The 15475-nt window shown below is 37.5% G+C and overlaps 1 protein-coding gene across 1 annotated transcript in view; it reads left to right on the forward strand.

The window, feature by feature from the left end:
* RAD54B (RAD54 homolog B (S. cerevisiae)) overlaps positions 1 to 15475 on the forward strand; it is a 99185-nt gene that overhangs the window by 44730 nt on the left and 38980 nt on the right. The window contains 1 exon segment of the mRNA XM_021706602.1: positions 10935 to 11129. Within this exon segment, the coding sequence (XP_021562277.1) occupies positions 10935 to 11129 (195 nt within the window).

The following is a 15475-nucleotide window of genomic DNA, read 5'->3' on the forward strand; positions in this document are numbered from 1 at the left end:
GGGAGACCCCAACTCAAAAAAAAAAAAAAAAAACATGTTCTAGAATTAGAATAATTAACCCCTAAACACTTCAGCATGAGTATTATTTACTAGAGTTCAATATTTTTTTGTGTGTATGTATATTTTAGGTGAAATTTACATGCAGTGAAATATACAAATCTTTTTTTAATTTTTGAGAGAGGATCTCACTCTGTAGCCCAGGCTGGAGTGCATTGGTGCATTTTCAGCTAACGAAAGCCTCATCTACCTGAACTCAAGGGATCTTCCTGTGTTAGCCTCCCGGTAATTAATTTTAAAAAATTTTTTGTAGAGATGAGGTTTCACTATGTTGCCCGACTGTTCTTGAACTCCTGGTCTCAAGTGATCCTTTTGCCTTGACCTTGCAGAGTGCTGGGATTACAGTCATGAGTCACTGTGCCTGGCCAAAATGAAGAAATCTTAAATGTACATTTAATGAGTTTTGATAAAGAATTACATTTGTATAGATCAAATCCCTATTAAGATTTAGGACATTATCATCACCTAGAAAATTCCCTCTTGCCCCTTTGTAGTTGATTTTCTGCACCTTAGGCAACCCACTGTTCTAATTTTTAAAAAAAATCACATATAAGTTTTGCCCATTCTAGATTTTCATATAATTGGAATCATACAGTATTCATACGTTGTTTCTGTTTTTTTCCCCACCTATCTTAATGTTTTTACTATTCATCTATGTTCATCTATCCTCTTATCAGTGGATCATTGCTTTTTGTTGCTGAGTAGTATTCCATTTTATAAATAAAATACCACAGTTTGTTTATCCAGTATCTTTTGATGGACTTCTGGGTGATTTCCAGATTTTGACTGTTATGTATAAAGATTCAGTGAATATTCTTGTGCAAGTTTTTTGTGGCCATAATACTAGATTAGAGAACCATACTCTTTTAACTGTTAAGAAACTGCCAGGCTGTGCACAGTGACTCACAATTATAATCCCAGCACTTGGGGAGGTCAAAGTGAGAGAGTTGTCTGAGCCCATGGGTTTGAGACCAGCCTGGGCAACTTGGTGAGACCTCATCTCTACTAATCCAAAAGTTAGTTGGACGCTGTGGTATGTGCCTGTAGTTTCAGCTACTTGAAAGGCTGAGGCAGAAGGATCACCTGAGTCCAGCAGGTTGAAGCTCTGGTGGCCATGAGTGTACCCCTGCACCCTACCCAAGCCTGGGTGACAGAGTGAGACTCCAACTCAAAAAAAAGAAAAAAAGAAACTGCCAGATATTTTTCTAAAGTGATTGTATTTTTTTCACTTTCATCAACAGTGTATGTGGTTTTTAAAAAAATCTTTGTTCAAGCCGGGCTCGGTGGCTCAGCCTGTAATCCTACGCCTTTGGGAGGCTGAGGTGAGTGGATTGCCTGAGCCCGCGGGTTCGAGATCCACCTGGGCAGCGAGACCTCATCTCTACAATAAATCAAAAAATCAGCTGGGCGTGGTAGCGTATGCCTGTAATTTCGGCTACTTGGAAGGCTGAGGTGGAAGGATCGCTGGAGCCCAGCAGGTCGAGGCTGCGGTGGCTGGGAGCGGCCACTGCACTCCAGTCTGGGCGACAGAGTGAGACTCCAACTCAAAAAAAAAAAAAAAAAATCTTTGTTCAGTAATTGGAATGTCAGAATTGAAACTGATGAATAACTTGTTAAATGTTTAAGTGAATTCAGAATGCTGGGCAGATAATTTAGATACTGAGATAATTTAGATATCTGAGAGTATTATATTATATTGATTTTTTCCACTTTGGCATTTATTGTGTATATGCTCTAACAGGAGGTATTGGAGAAATACGATGAAATGTATAGTCTCTGCCATGCTTATAAAATGTAATTCTAAAAATGATCTTTAATGCAAAGAAATATCTTCTAGATTTGTTTTATACTTATTGATACTTGTATTTAGTTGGCATTCAGCCTCTTACTAGATAAAGGAAAATATGGGTGATGATCAGTTTGAAGTGATCTGTATATTAATGTTTGTATTTTTTTAGTGTAATAAAAATGTTTCAATCTTAAATTTATATTGGAGTTATGTTAATGCATATTAACAATTTTAGTAGATTTTGGTAATTTTAAAACTCAATATAACCTACAAGAGTTATTTATATTCTTTATTGAGTTGATTGTATGAGACATTTTAAATTTCATTTGCGCTATTGAAAACGAGTGTATTTAGAATTGTTATACAAAAGAATACTAAAGGCTTGGGTTTATGGGATGTACAATTAAATTTTCAACCCTAGAGTGACTGTGCTTAGGACTTATTAAGATGATAATGCTCACTGTTAATGTTACATGACATTATCTCCTTTCTCTTTTATCAAAGCATTGTTTTAAGCATCTTTTCTTTGTTAATCTTACTGATAGGCCTAGGCCTTCAAGTTTCTTGTTTATACAGACCATTTTTTGGTATTGATTTGGCAAGTATGTTACAGGGCCAAGGGGAAAATGGATCAGAACCAAGATTTGAATTAAATTATAGTTAGAGTGGAATTGTTAGGGATGGTTATTCTGGGACACAGCAAATTAGTTAATATTTTCTGTAATGCAAGTAGCCTAGATAAAGGAGGTTATGTTCCATGATTCCATGTTCCCAATGATCTTGGTTCTACTTTTTTGGAATTATTCACACTCTCCATTCCCTGCCCAATGACCTAGATAATTTTAAAATAAGACTGATTGGGAAAGGGACAGAGACGAATGGTAATGATGGTAGTAAACATTAAGGGAACTCTTAATATGTGGCAAGTACTGATCTAAGCATTTTTTCATATATTCACTAATCTATCCTCACAGTAGGTCTGTGAGGTGGGTATTAGTATTATATTCATGTTTTAGAGTCATAAACTGCCACAAGGACTTAAGGGACTTGTTCAGGGTTGCAGAGCTAGAAGTGGCCAAGATTCAAAGCCACCCAGACTGGCTTCATCGTTTATGTCCTTCCTTCTGCTGTTCTGCAAAAGAAAAGGGTAAGTCTGAGAATCTCATGGTATTTCAAAGTCAATTATAGGTAATTTCTAAATTCTTAGAATTTAATTATTTTGTTCAGCTTTTTTTCCCAGGGTGGCGGGTGAGGGTACAGGTGGCAGGGAGGGTAGGATGTTTTCCCCAGCCATTTGCATAAAGATGTTCTTTTTACCCCCACTTTAAAGGATTACCCCCTTGAACTACTTAAAAGGGAATACTGAAAGATTTCGTTAGTCTTTTATTCAAGGCACAGTCATTGCCACTGGTAGAAACAATACACAAAACTAATGAAAATTGGCTAAAATTATATACTGCAACATTTTTTTCAGAGTTCAAAAATTGATTAAAGCATCCTGTCCAATATGTCCATGTAACAAACATGCATGTATACCCCTGCATCTTTTTTTTTTTTTGAGTTGGTGTCTCATTTTGTCACCCAGGCGGGCCACCACAGCCTCGACCTGCTGGGCTCAGGTGATCCTTCTGCTTCAGCCTTCCAAGTAGCTTGAACTACAGGCATGAGGCACCACATCCGGCTAATTTTTTGACTTATTGTAGAGGCAAGTTCTCACCAATTTGCCCAGGCTGGTCTTGATCCCCTGGTCTCAGGCAATCCTCTCACCTCAGCCTCCCAAAGTTTTGGGATACAGGTTTGAACCACTGTGCCTGGCCTATGCATGCATCTTCAAAAAAAGAAAAAGAAAAGCTCCAAACTATCTGGGAAGATCAAGTTTAATAAAACAACAAAAATAATCACATGACAACTGTCAGTTTACCTAAATACGGGCCAATTTTCTTGACTAAAATTTGAAGGATTAATACAATCTTGATAATATCTATGTATGAAAAATTTGATTCAGCAAAACTGCATTGCTAGAAATTATGGTTATAAAAGAACTAATGTTGGTAAAAGCTATAACTTCCACTAATCAGTGAACTCTAGTACATACAAAGAGTGATTGATGAATCTTTGTTTAAAAATTTACTTGGAAGATAGTTGATCCTGAAGGTGTAATGTGTCTTTAAAAATGAAAATAAGAGGTGGGCATGGTGGTTCATGTCTGTATGCCCAGCACTTTGGGCATCTCAGCACTTTGGGAGGCAGAGACGAGAGGATTGCCTGAGCCTAGGGGTTCGAGATTAGCCTGGACAATTGGTGAGACCTCATCTCTATGATAAATCAAAAAAATTAGCCAGGTGTGGTGGTGCATATCTATTGTACCAGCTGCTTATAAGGCTGAAGCAGAAGGATCACCTGAACCCAGCAGATTGAGGCTGTGGTGGCCGTGAGTATGCCACTGCACTGCAGCCTGTGTAGACTCCAAGTCAAAAAAAAAAAAAAAAAAAAGATGGAAAAATGGGCAATCATGGAAGTGTATTCAGAGTTATTTTTTAAAGCTATTTTCTCAATGAAAGGAATTTTAAGATACTTATATTTTAATTAAATATTTTCATAAACATGCAATCAAAATTTATCTAGAGTCAAAATAGCAGTTTTAAAAAATTTATCTTCTGTTTTCTGTGAATATGGTGAACAAAATCAAAACAGACTCCTACTCTCAGGACGTTATAATTTATTTATTTTTTGAGTAGGAGTCTCACTCTGTTGCCCAGACTCGAGTGCAGTGACATGCTCACAGCCACTGCAGCCTTCACCTGCTGGATTCAGATGATCCTTCTTCCTCAGCCTTCCAAGTAGCTGGAATCAAAGGTGCATGCCATCACGCCTGGCTAATTTTTTTTTTTTGTAGAGACAAGGTCTTGCCCAGTTGCCCAGGCTGGTTTTGAACTCCTGAGCTCAGGCAATCCTCTTGCCTCCACCTCCCAAAGTACTGGGATTACAGGTGTGAGCCACCGTGCCCTGCCAGGACTTTATAGTTTAATGAGAAAAACTGACATTAAATAATTTGCTACATAGCTAAGTGTTGAGATGATGCTAAGGTAATAAGCCAGCTTGATCTTTTTGACAATAAGGGAAATTTAAGTGGTACAGAGAGAGAAATTAATTTAGATAAGTCCTCATGACTGGGTAGCATGCTTCCTTCAAGGTGGTTCAGATAGCTGTAGTAAATGTGGAAAATGGTTTTAGGAAATAGAGGTGGCAAGAGATATCAGTAGACCTGTTGTGAATCCCCTGCAATAATACACAAATTCAGATCCAAGACAATTTGAAAAAAGTGGAGAAGGCAGCAGTACATAGCTTGAGAACCTTGTAGGGGGTAGAATTATCTACTTTTGTGGTGGGTTAGCTGTGAGACTGAAAAAGTGGAGAATGACAAGGATGATTTTCAACTTTCTGGTTTGAGCAAGGCTGAGACATGGGAAAACTGAACAAGAAGCAGTTTTTGAAGAGAAGATACATGGACATGATTTTGAGATGTTTATGAGACATTCATGTGGACTTATCTAGGAGTCAATTGGATATGCAGATATGCAGTTCTAGAGTTCTAATCTAAGCTAAAAAAGTGGTTAGTACCTGGGTAGCATTGAAGCCACGGGAATGGACTAGTTAATTTAAAGAGGAATGGTACACCAGGAGAGAAGGTGGCCTAGAACTCAGTTCTGAAGAACTCCAGTAAAAAGGTAGACAAGGCATGAACTGGCAAAGATGTCTAAGAAGAAGCAACCAAAGAAGAGGAAAATTTGAATGGTGTTAGAGAAATTGCAGTAATAGAGTTCAGTATTTTCTGTTTTTGAGAACTATGGGTAGGAATAAGAATCTGTGGGTTTATTGTCATAGAGCTCCTAGTGACCTTTATCAAGGGCAGTTTTAGGGGAAGACTGTACTGGAAACCAGAAGTAGTTAAGGGGAATTTGAAGAAGCAGAGGCAGTGACTGTGGTGTTTGGGTACTTGAAGGGAAAACATAGGTGGCAGATAACTTTTTCTGGTTTGAAAGCTTCCCTTTTTATACAAGTGTTTCTTCCTGAAACATAACACATTGCAAAATAACCTTGACCCTATTTTCCCATGCAATGGCCTTTTCCATGATTTAATGTGGAGAAAGGCATTTATCCTCCTCACCCCACACTTCTCAAATGAGTTCTTACCTCTTGAGACCAAGTCTTGGTATGTTGCTCTGGCTAGTCTCCAACTCTTGGGCTCAAGCAATCCTCCCACCTCGGCCTCCCAAAGTGCTGGGATTACAGGAGTGAACCACTACGCCTGGCCCAATACTTTCTAAATCTATGAGTGCCAGTGCTAAAGGTATTTGTTGTCTGAATTCTAGTAGTGACAATTAAGTTTTAGACTTTTAGGAGATTGATTTACCTATCTGGCTTGAAGATGTGCAAGTTGTTTTTTGTAGACATCCGTTTTCTTTTTTTGTGGTGAATATTTAGCAGTAGAATGACTGGTTACAGTAGGTACAGTAGGTGTATGCTTAACTTTTAAAGAGACTGCCAAACTGTTTTTCAGACTGGTTGTAATGTTTTTATTATTTCCAGCAGGGTATGATACTTTCAGCTGCTCTACATCTTTGCCAATACTAGTATGGCAATTTTTTTTTATTGTAGTCAATTTCATTGGTGTGTGGGATATCTCATTGTGTGTGTATGTGTGTTTTAAATGACTTTATTGAGACATAATTCATGTATCATATAATTCACCCATATGAAGTGTACAACTCATTGTTTTTAAATATAGTCACAGTTATGTGCAGCCATCATCACAGTCAATTTTAAACATTTTCAGCACCTGAGAAAGAAACCTCATGCCTTTAGCTCCCTTCCCTCCCCTACTTCCTACCTCCATCTCTACCCTCCACCCCTAAGCAATCACCAATCTACTTTCTGCCTCTGTAGATCCCTGTTCTAAACATTTCACATGAATGAGATCATAACGTATATGGTCTCTGTGACTGGCTTCTTTCACTTAGCATAATGTTCACAAGGTTCATCCATTTTTTGGCATATATCAGTACTTTTAAAAAATGATGAATAATATTTCATCATATGGATATACCACATTTTGATTATCCTTTTGGCGGTTGAATGGACATTTGGGTTGTTTCTACCTGTGGACTATTATGATGAATTCTGCTATAAACATTTGTGTATGCATTTACACATGTTTTCATATTTTGGGGCATATACTTAGGAATAGAGTTGCTGTGTCATTTGATAACTCTTGTTTAATCATTTGACCAATTGTTACACATTGTTTTCCAAAGTGGCTGTATCATTTTACTTTTCTACCAGCAGTGTATAAGGGTTCTGATTTTGTTTGTTTTGAGTCAGAGTCTCGCTCTGTCTACCACAACAGAGGATCAGGCTTCTAGCCTCAGATCCTTCTGCCTCAGCTTCCCGAGTAGTTGGGACTATAGGCATGCACCCCCATACCATGCTAATTTTTTAATTTTTGTAGAGATGAGGTCTCACTATGTTGCCTAAGCTGAGACAGTTCCAATTTCTCCACATCCTCACCACACTTGTTTATTATCTGACTTTATGATTCTAGCCATCTTAATGGGTGTGAAGTGGTATCTCTTGTTTGTTTTTTGATTCAGGATCTCATTTTGTTGCCCAGACTGGAGTACAGTGGCACAATGCAGTCTCAACCTCCTGGGCTCAAAGATCCTTCTACCTTAGGCTCTTGAGTAGCTGAGACTACAGAAAATTGCTGCCATGCCCGGCTAATTTTTTGATTTTTTGTTAGAGCCAGGGTCTTGCTACGTTGCCCAGGCTGGTCTCAGACTCCTGTGTTCAAGCAGTCCTCCTGCCTTGGCCTCCCAAAGTGCTGGGATTACAGGCATTAGCTACTGCACCTAGCCAATATCTCGTGTTTTGAATATGTGTTTCCTGGATGACCAACGATGTTAAACATCTTTTTGTGTACTTATTGGTCATTTGTATAGAGTATTTTCTGAAAAGTTTGTTCAAGTCTTTTACCTATGTTCTGTTGCTTTGTTTGTTGTCTTATTTTTAAGTTGTAAGAATTGTATATTTTGGATACAGGTCTTTTGTCTTAATGTATTATGAATATTTTATCCCAGCCAGTGGCTTTCCTTTTTGCTTTCCTAATGGCATCTTTCAAAAAGCAAAAGTTTTAAATTCTGGTAAAATTGCATTTATAATTTTTTCTTTTATGTTTTGTGCTGTTTTATATTCTAAGAAACCTTTGCCTACCTCACAGTTACAAATATTTTCTCTTGTGTTTTCTATTAGAAATTTTTTGTTTTGAGTTTTACATTTAGGTCTATGATCTATTTTGAGCTAAATTTTATATATAGCATAACTTAATGATGTTTTTCTTTTCTAAATGGATATCTAGTTGATTTAGCAATATTTGTTGAAATGACTTTCTTTTCCTCATTGAATTTGCTTTACTACTTTTGTTGAAAATCATTTGACCATATACATGTGGGTCTATTTCTAGCTACTGTCTACTGAACTATATGACTTTTTTTTGGCCAATACCAAACTATATTGATTATTATACTGTTAGAGTAAACCTCCAATTTTGTTCTTTTAAAAAATTGCTTTGGTTACTTTAGGCTATTTTAATTTCCATATACATTTTTAAATCAATTTGCCAGTTTCTACCAAAAGTGTCTTGGGATTTTGATTGTTATTGTGTTGAATATATCGATCATTTGGGGGAAGATTGCTATCTTAACAAAATTGAATGTTCCAATACATGAGATAGGAGGTCTGTTTATTTGGGTCTTTGTTAATACTTTTTCAACAAAGCTTTTACATTTTCAGGTAGAGGTCTTGGATGACTTCTGCTAGATATTTTTTTGAGTATTTTGTGGTGTCTGTGCTTTGGAGGTACTGTAAAGGGAATTTAAAACATTTTTATTTTTCAATTATTTGTTTGCTAGACCATAAGGATACAGTTGATTTTTGCATGTGAACCTTGTATCCTGTGACTCTGCTCATTTTATTAGTTGTAATTTGTTTTAAAATTCCCTGGGGATTTCTATATAAACAATTACATCATCTGCAAATGGTCTGGTTTTATTTCTTCTTTTCTGATTTTTATGTTATTTAAGCTTCTGTTCCCTTATTGTAGTGACTAGGACTTCCAGGACAATGTTGAATTGATAGAGGCATTCTTTTCTTATCCCTGATATCAGAATATTTCCTTTTTTTTTTCTTATTTAAGTAAATGGTGCATTTTTAAAGATAAAAAAATTATTGCTAGGCGTGGTGGCTCATGCCTGTAATCCCAGCACTTCGGAAGGCAGAGGTGAGAGGATTGCCTAAGTCCAGGGATTCAAGACTAACCTGGGTAATGTGGCAAGACCTTGTCTCTACAATAAATCCAAAAATTAGCTGGGCATGGTGTTGTGTACCTGTGGTTCCAGCTGCTTGGAAGGTGAGGTGGAAGGATCGCCTGAGCCCAGTGGGCGGAGGCTGCAGTTGCCGTGAGCATGCCACTGCACTCCAGCCTGGATGAGAGAGTGAGCTCCTACTAAAAAAGTAAATAAATAAATGAATGATAAAAAATTATTTCATTTTGTAAGTTCTATTGTTTTGATAATTTTCTTGATTCAGGTATGAATGAGGTAAAAATCATAGTCTTTAGTAGTAGGAGAATAAGACTTTTCTGTCTTTAGGTAGATTATCTTTTATCCAGGCATTGGAAATCTAGTGTACAAGTTAGATAAGAACAGGAGTTAAGATACAAGCATTTTAATAAAATAGTCTCATTTTTACTTTGGTGTTTTACACTTGTTCATATTTGAAAAAAATTATATATCATATGATCCAGCAATTCCACTTTTGGATATGTATGCAAAGAAAATAAAATTAGCCATTGTTTTGTTAAGCACTGACCAGGCCATGTGCTCTCTGAACTGTGACCAGACCATGTTTCCTACTTTGGGTAGGTGAATCTCCTATCTCCTGCTCCAATTTACTTTCTAAATAAACTGTATTTTCCAATCTAAAAAGAAAATAAAATGAAATATGTTAAGGATATGTCTTACTTTCATGTTCCTTGGAGCATTATTCGTTGTAGCCAGGATAAGGAACCAACTTAAGTGACCTTCAATGGACGAGTGGATTTTTAAAATTTTAGTATATACACACAATGGAATACTATTTAGCCTTATAAAAGAAGAAAATTCTTTCATTTGTGACAACATGGATGAACCTGGAGAATATTATGCTAAGTGTAATAAACCAAGTACAGAAAGACAATGACTGTGTGATCTCACTTAAATGTGGAATCTAAAAAAGTTGAACTCATAGAAGCATAGAGCAGAATTGTGGTCACCTGGGGTCGGGGTGGGGTTGGGGTATTGGAGAGATATTGCTCAAAGCATCCAAAACTTCATTTAAGGAGGAATAAATTCAAGATATTTATTGTACTGCATGGTGACCATAGTTAACAGCAATGTATGCTTAATAATGCTAAGAAAGTAGATTTCAAATGTTCTCACAACAAAAGAATGAGGTAATGCATATGTTAATTAGCTTGATTTAGCCATTCTACAATATATACGTACATCAAAACAGCTTGTTAGATACCTACATATATACCATTTTAATTGATCGATTAAATAAGCAACAAAAGTTATACATTTTTCTTTCAGAAAACTCTGTAATCTTTTACTTTTCCCCAACTTGTCATGTCACTGTTAATTAAATCGGTGTTTGTCAAAATGTGATTTTAGAGATTTTTTCATGCCATAGATGCTGAAATGTCTCTAATTCCTAGAGTTTTAAGATGTTTGCGGTGTTTATTATGTTATTCTACTTCAATTGCATTTATATGACTTTGGAACAGTAAGAAGTTTACATTCATTGTACTCATGGTAATGTTAGCACCTGATAGCTGAATTTCTCAGTTTATAAAATGCTAGCATGAGTAAGATAAAATATTCTTTTATCCACTTCTTAATATAATCTGATTTTCTTCTTTTTTTGGTTTGGATACTTTATTATTTAGACATTAAAGTTATCTTACTAACATGAGTTTTATTTTTTATTCTAGTTCATTCACCCCCTAAAGAAATAACATTGTCCAAGGGTCAAGAAGAGGAATCTGATAGCCTAGTTAAATATTTCAGTGTTGTTTGGTGTAAGGCTTCCAAGAAAAAACACAAAAAGTGGGAAGGTGATGCTGTTCTAATTGTAAAAGGAATGTCATTTACATTAAAGGATTTGGAAGGCAAAGACATTGGAAAAGGTATTGTGATATTACGTAATGTTTATGATGTGGCCTAAAATTAAAATGTATCTCTGGTTACATAAGCAAAATATAATGGTGTTCTTTAATGGACTTTCATGCCTTAAATTTGTATGGTATGTAAAATGATCTCACAGTGGTTCATGAGCCTGTTCTAGCTCACTGAGGTCATTTTTTTTTGTTTTTTGAGTTGGAGTCTCACTCTGTTGCCCAGGCTGGAGAGCAGTGGCGCTCTCATGGCCACCGCAGCCTCCACCTGCTGGGCTCAGACGATCCTTCTGCCTAAGCCTTCCATGTAGCTGAAACTACAGGCCTGCACTACCATGCCTGGCTTATATTGTTTTATTGTAGAGACGATATCTCACTAAGTTGCCCAGGCTGGTCTCGAACCCCTGAACTCAGACAATCCTCTTGCCTCGGCCTCCCAAAGTGCTGGGATTACAGGCTTGAGCCATTGCGCCTGGCCTGATGGTTTCATTTTTTTCCAAAAATGGTCAGTCAACTATATATACAGTTATTCTGGCACTTTTTTGAAACTAAGCAGCAGGTTTGTCTTCGTGTAATTTTTTTTTTCTTTGCAGAATGCTAAGTGATTAAAATAGAAAAATATGTTGATATCAGGAGTTGAATGATATTTTATTTCAGTCCTACTTGATAAAATTTTGAAAAACAAAGGAGATAAGAGACCTGGCCTAAATAAACACATCTAAATTGGATATTACTGTACTTTTATTACAAAATGTTGTCAGCATAAGTTATACTAGTAAGGGTTAGCCTACAAATTCAGAATACTTAATACCAACTATAGTGTTTTTGCATTGTCTTAGTTCAATTTTGAGTGCGACCTATAATAAAATCTGTTCTACATGTTTGTTCATGTTCTACATCCATTCATTTGAAAACATACTTCATAGCTTTTAATAACTTATGTGCTAAGCACTATGCTAAGAGTAAAGATTAAAAGAGGGTAATGTAATTGATGTGGAAGCAGTTTTGTGGAAGGGGGCTTAAAAAGACATCTACAATGTCAAAAATTAGGGTAATCATAAACTCAGCCTTTGCACTGTTAAAAAGTTCCCTTCCTGGAAACTGGCAGCAGTACCTGCTGGCTAGGTTAAACTGTTTAACAGCTTTTTTTTCGCTTCTGTGAACCCCACTAGCAATGCTTGAAAAGTACCTAGGCCTCCAGGATGTTGCGGTTTGGCCCACTTGGAAACTTCCAATGTGGTTTTGCCCCACTTAACAAGCCCCTACAGCAAATGGGGGCCCTTGCTGTGGGACTTGCATGTTCAGCAGACAAGTGGCCACTGGCAGGCTCTTGGCTAATAAACCTCTCCTTTTTGTAACTTGTACTTTTGGTATCAGTGTCTGTGAATTAAGCGCTTGGTCCCTATTTCAGTTTAAATGAGAATTTTTACTAAGTGCAGTGGGAGCATAAAAGGACCATTTAATCTGCCTGGAAGGCTAGGGTTAACCTTCGTAGCGGTTACTGTTTAAGGCAATACTTGGAAGCTATGGGAATGAGGCAGTTACAAGAGGGAATAGCATATGCAAAGGCACAAAAGCACAAGAATTCAAACTAGTTCAATGACTCAGGAATGCAATGAATAAAGGGCAATGACAGTGGTAAGCATTAAAGAGGAACTGAATTATCTGCAAAAGAATGTTTTATTTATTATGACAGTATGGAACAACTACCATGAATACAGTATTATGCTCAGTGATTAGAGGAATTAAAAATAGATAGTACACATTCCATGTTGTTTAGGTAGATTGGGGTGAGATTTTTGGAAAATTTGGTGTTGCTTCTCTATGGAATTATATTCTAAAGTCAGCAAAAGAGGTAAAAGTTATCAGAATTACTGTGTAATAAAATTGTGTATAGTCTGCATGGTTTTGTGTATGTATTATTTATAATAAAAGGATCTTTCACTTGCTAGTGGCAAAAAAATTGTGGATTAGGCTTAAGCCAGTGGATTTTTACCCTATGTGAGTAGAATCACCTAAGGTGCTTTTAAATAATGCCAGACCCAGGCCCGGCTTGGTGGCTCAGCATGTAATCCCAGCACTTTGGGAGTTCAAGGCGAGTGGATTGCCTGAGCCTGCAAGTTTGAGACCAGCCCGGCAACTTGGCGAGATCTCATCTCTACAATAAGTAAAAAAAAATTAACCATGTGTGGTAGAACATGCTTGTAGTTCCGGCTACTTGGAAGACTGAGGTGGAAGGATTGCTGGAGCCCAGCAGGTTGAGGCAGCGGTCGCCGGAAGCACCGCGGTGCCACTGCACTCCAGCCTGGGGAACATAGTATGACGCCAACTCCAAAAAAAAGGCAGACCCCGACTTCTGAGGCTTTGATGGTAAGAGAGAGAAACTGGGCATAGGCATGTGTTAGGTTTCCTGGTGAGACTAATATCCAGCCAAGCATTGAGAAACATTGATTTAAACAATAGACAATCGATTATATTTTCAAAATTGAAACATTCAAACATAGGACTTGGTTGCTTAATCATAACATGAATATATGTACCAACCTAAAGTTAATCTTGCATGTTACTGCCTACAATCTAAGCAGTTTTTCTTTTTTTTTGAATAGGAATCTCAATCTGTTGTCCAGGCTGAGTGCAGTGGCATGCTCACAGCCACCGCAGCCTTGACCCGCTGGGCTCAGGTGATGCTTCTGCCTCAGCCTTCCAAGTAGCTGGAACCACAGGTGTGCACCACCACGACCTGCTAATTTTTTTTTTTTTTTTTTTTGAGTTGGAGTCTCACTCTTTTGCCCAGGCTGGAGTGCAGTAGTGACACGCACGCTCATGGCTACCACAGCGTCTACCTGCTAGGCTCTGGCGATCCTTCCGCCTCAGGCTTCCGAGTAGCCGGAACTACAGACATGTGCTTACCAGGCCCGGCTGTTTTTTATTTTACTGTAGCGACTAGGTCTCACCAAGTTGCCCGGGCTGATCTCAAACCTGCGGGCTCAGGCAATCCACCTACCTCGACTTCCCAAAGTGCTGGGATTACAGGCTGAGCCACCGAGCCCGGCCTAATTTTTTGATCTATTGTATAGATGAGGTCTCACCGAGTTGCCCAGGCGGATCCTGAACCCCTAGACTCAAGCAATCCCCTTGGCTCCTCCTCCCAAAGTGCTGGGATTACAGGCGTCAGCCACCGTGCCTGGCTAGCAGTTTTTCTTTTAAATAAATTGGATATACAAGATATAAGTTTGTTAATGCAGGGATAGAGGCTCTATTCGAAAACTGGAAGCTGGAATGCTAAAATTGCCGATAGCTTTGATAATGCAGTCAGGCTCAATTGGCCAACATTGCAGGATACCCAGAAAAAAACAAGTGTGGGAAACAAAGTTGAAGAGTTAAAATAAAATATGGAGATTTAGAGATGTTTGAATCATTTTTGGGTCAAGATCATCTGTGGATTGCAATGAATTAGTTCTTGAAATTAGAGAGACTTTTAAAGGTGCCTCAAAATTAAAAGATTGGCAGTAATTGGGTTCTATAAGAAGATAAAATTATAATCTCTTATTGTGGAGAGGTCAAGATCACTGTTGAATTGGAATGGAGTGATGGCTCTCTGGCACTTAGCTAACTAATTTCTTCTCATATTCTAACATTAAAATTAAAAATTACTCTACCATAAATAATTTAGGTCTATAAATTACAGATTGGCACAGATTATAAATGTTAGGCCAGTTTTGTGGGACAAATGTTAGCAATTTTCAACCACATATTTCCTAAAATGTGAATCTTTTATGATTATTTTTACAGACTTTTTTTTTGAGTCATAGTCTTACTCTTTCACCCAGGCTGGCTTGCAGTGGTGCAATCATGGCTACTGTAGCCTCAACCTGCTGGGCTCAGGTGATCCTTCTGCTTCAGCCTTCCAAGAAGCTGGGACCACTGGTGCACGCCACCATGTGTGGCTAATTTATTTTTTAAAATTTATTGTAGAGATGAGATCTCGTCATGTTGCCCAGACTGATCTTGAACTCCTGGACTTGGCCAGTCCTCTCACTTTGGCCTCCTCAGATTACAGGCATGGGATTACAGGTATGACCCACTAAGCCTGGCTTATTTTTATAGACATTAATAGACAAGCATAGGAGTATAAAATTACATCTATCTGGTTAATGAACTTGGTTTAAGGAGACTGACTATATTCTGTAAGTGTCTTACACACAGCAACACTTAATAAGTGTACATTGAATTAATAATTCAGACAAACTTAATATTACAAAATACCCACTTTTTATTAAACAGCGGGAATGTGGACTATCAGTGACCTCTTGCTACAACTATATATATATATATTTTTTTTTTTTTTTTTTGAGTTG

Source organism: Carlito syrichta, unplaced genomic scaffold (assembly GCF_000164805.1).
Source record: "Carlito syrichta isolate Samal-C Ts95f unplaced genomic scaffold, Tarsius_syrichta-2.0.1 Scaffold315806, whole genome shotgun sequence".
Classification (NCBI taxonomy): domain Eukaryota; kingdom Metazoa; phylum Chordata; class Mammalia; order Primates; family Tarsiidae; genus Carlito; species Carlito syrichta.